Source organism: Emys orbicularis, chromosome 12, assembly GCF_028017835.1.
Source record: "Emys orbicularis isolate rEmyOrb1 chromosome 12, rEmyOrb1.hap1, whole genome shotgun sequence".
NCBI lineage: Eukaryota > Metazoa > Chordata > Testudines > Emydidae > Emys > Emys orbicularis.
The window spans coordinates 45,235,121-45,238,575 of NC_088694.1; the positions used below are offsets into that span (position 1 = coordinate 45,235,121).

Genomic DNA, 3,455 nt, shown 5'->3' on the forward strand with positions numbered 1-3,455 from the left:
TCTAAAGGAAATGTCAGCTACTGAGCCAGTAAGAGAGGGGAACCACACAGCAGAAACAGAATTCATCCTGTTGGGGTTTGGAAGAGGTCTGTGGATGGAGATGTTCCCCTTTGTGATGTTCCTGGTAATTTACATAATAACCATGCTGGGAAACACCATCCTGGTCCTCATCATTGGAATTGATTCTCAGCTTCACACCCCCATGTACTTCTTCCTCATGAACTTGTCGCTCTTAGATCTCGGCAACTCCTCCTCCATTGCCCCCAGAGCCATGGTGAGCTTCCTATCAGGGAGCAAAGCCATTTCCTACAATGGATGTGCCACCCAATTCTTCTTTGTCACTTTCTTCCTCACCACTGAAGGGTTCCTCCTGGCAGCAATGGCATACGATCGATACTCCGCCATCCGCAACCCGCTCCGGTATCCCATCACCATGTCCAAGTGGGTTTGTATTTGGCTGGTGGTGGGATCCTATATCTGTGGCTGTGTGAACTCCATGGTGCAAACTGGCTTCACCTTTACGCTACACTTTTGTGGGTCTAATGAGATGGATCATTTCTTCTGTGACGGCCCTCCCCTAATTAGTCTGTCCTGCAGTGACACATTTGTCAATAACATTGTGATGTTTACCTTATGTGGCCTCATTATAGTGAGCACTGCACTGATTACGCTGGTCTCCTATGTCTATATCATCTCCACCATCCTCAGGATTCATTCTGCTGAGGGCAGACACAGAGCCTTCTCCACCTGCACTTCCCACCTGGTGGTTGTGACTTTATTTTACGTGTCCACTGCTTTGATGTATGCCCAGCCCACTAGGCTAGCTTTTCTGTATCCAAGGAAAGTAGTGTCCGTCTTTTATACCCTTTTTGCTCCCATGTTGAATCCTTTCATCTACAGCCTCAGGAACAAGGATGTGAAAGATGCTTTGAGAAGGACTATGAGCAAGAAATGTTTGAAAAAATGAACATTGTCTTTGAACATACAGATGAAACCAATTGGGTCAAAGTATAGTGCAATACAACAACACATTTTGAGCAAATGTTTATTTTTTATTGGGATTAGTTTGGGGGCAAGTATAAAAAAATCTTTGGGATCCACAGTATCTATCTATCTATCTATCTATCTATCTATCTATCTATCTATCTATCTATCTATCTATCTATCTATCTATCTATCTATCTATCTATCCTTTTTTCTGTATGTCTATCTATTGCTCTTTCTGCTTCCCTCTCTACTTACCTGACTAGTTGACCTGTGGAACTCATTGCTACTGGATATTATTTAGATATATGTCATTTGGATATATTTTCAGAATTTTAAAATGGCTTTGATATGTATAGGGCTTCATGCTTTGGGATATTAGTCAGCTACTGCCTGTCTGAGTTAGGAATAAATTTTCTCCATGATTTATCATTCAATTCACCCGTCTTTGAAACAGCTGATACTGGCCACCATTGGAGACAGGATTCTTCTGCATAGCAATTCCTTTGTTTCTATAATGTTCCAGAACACTGAACATACAACATATTTAAGACAATAAAGTATCTCTCTATATATTTGCATGTTTACATATACTTACAATAGGAATGACCTCCATCCAAATTGTTAGGTAATGTAAATTTGCTTAGCTAATCTGATCTCTGTGTATCTACACCAGCTCAAGGTCTGGCCCTTGAGTTATCACTGATGCCTAGGTGGGGTAGCTGTTTGGTGATGATGATCAATGTGTGAACTGGCAAGGAAACTGATAGAGCCCATGTTAACCTGGATCACCTATATATAGTACTCCTATGTCATGTCTGAAACACAGCTCAATAAAGCAAGTGGTTTTGATTCAAATCTCACCCAGATTTGAGTAAACCAGGAGCATTCACTGATCCAGGTGTAAATCCACTAGTAGCCACATGCAAATCCTCTCATTCACTCTGATGTAAATTAGGAGTCACTCCACTGAAGTAAATGCATTTACACTGTCCTAAAATTTGTGTAAATTGATGGATAATCAGGCCCACTTGCTCTACATTCTATGATGCAATAAACTTAGTAAAATAAACAACTAATAACATTTCCCTTTTTGATTTGGTTGTGAAATGAAAACCACACTTTGAGCCCAATGCTGCAGCACTCTTTGAGGATAACATCACCTTGACTTCAGGAGAGATTTTGGTGCATTATGTCTTGCCAGATCAAATTTACTATGCAGATTTACCATGGAAATCCCAGGTTATTAATCTGCAATTCTAATTTATTGAATTCAGAATGTATCATCTGAAAAATAAATCTAAGTATAGAGATGAATTGTCTGTTTTCAGTAAGTGAATTCCTACCTTTACTGCTGCTTGGCAGGGTTGGCTGATGGGTGGGATTCACATCCTACCAGGAGTTAATCTCCAGGGGCCATTGCACTATGACCTCTATTAGTCTCTCCATTAACGCACTAGTAGAATGTGCATTGGCTTTGCTTAACATCCCCATCCATGTCCTGCTTCATGTCTCCTGCCTCCTGCCTCCTTCTAGGGCTACTCTATTGCAGTGGCAGAGGGGATGTAGAGCTGGGACTCTGGGGATGAGGAAGGAGATTGGGAAGTCAGGAGTTTCTGTGTTGGTAGCCATAGGGAGACGTAGTTTGAGAAGAGCAACCAGCTGCATGTGGAACAGGGTCTGGACATCTGCAGAGGAACTGGATCAATAGGTCTGAGAATGGGGAGGACTTGTCCCTGTTATACCAGACACAGTGCCAGCAGGAATTTTCAAAGGAGCCAATGGGATTTAAGTGCCCATTTCCCATTGAAATGGGCACCTAGCCCCCTTGGGTAAAATCCCAGTCCTAGCCTCTGCCATTTAAGTTACTGGAAACCATCTTTGGTTGTGAGTAAAGCTGGTTAGGACTTTTCAATGCAAATATTTATTCAACAGGAAATGTGATTTCTGCAAAATCAAATTTTTATGTCAGAAAATTTAGATTTTGCTGATTTTTGTCCTTCTGATTTTCTCTTGGGAAAATCAGATCAAACTATTTTGGTTTGTCAAGTCAAACCGAAACTTTTCATTTCAAGACAGCTAAACATTCACCCATGTCCACCTATGCTGCCATGGTGCATCCTGGGAATTGTAGTCCAGGTGCCTCATGCCTATTTTCTCCCCTACAGGCTGGTTTTTCCTGGCTGCAAAACATATCATCCATTGCTGTCTGGCTGAACCAACATGGTTCCTCTCCTGCCACACACAGGATGGTGTTGGTGGGTGTTAGTATATAGGCCTGTTTGTTAGCCTGAGATAGAATTTTGGGTTTGACTTTTGATACTCTTATATCCTTACTAATATGTGTGAACAAAAAACAAAGACACTGTGTGTTGCTTCTGCTCAGCCAGATGGGTTTCTTACTATAATGAGAAGAGATAAGAGATAGAGTTTATAGTGTTACGGGGTATGGTGGGAGTATAATATACAAG

General features: G+C 41.4%; 1 protein-coding gene across 1 annotated transcript; it reads left to right on the top strand.

The window, feature by feature from the left end:
* The first annotated feature begins 10 nt into the window (after positions 1-10).
* On the top strand, positions 11-967 carry LOC135887080 (olfactory receptor 9S13-like). The gene has a single exon (XM_065414861.1). The coding sequence runs from the start codon at positions 11-13 to the stop codon at positions 965-967; it is 957 nt and encodes a 318-aa protein (XP_065270933.1).
* Positions 968-3,455: the final 2,488 nt, after the last annotated feature.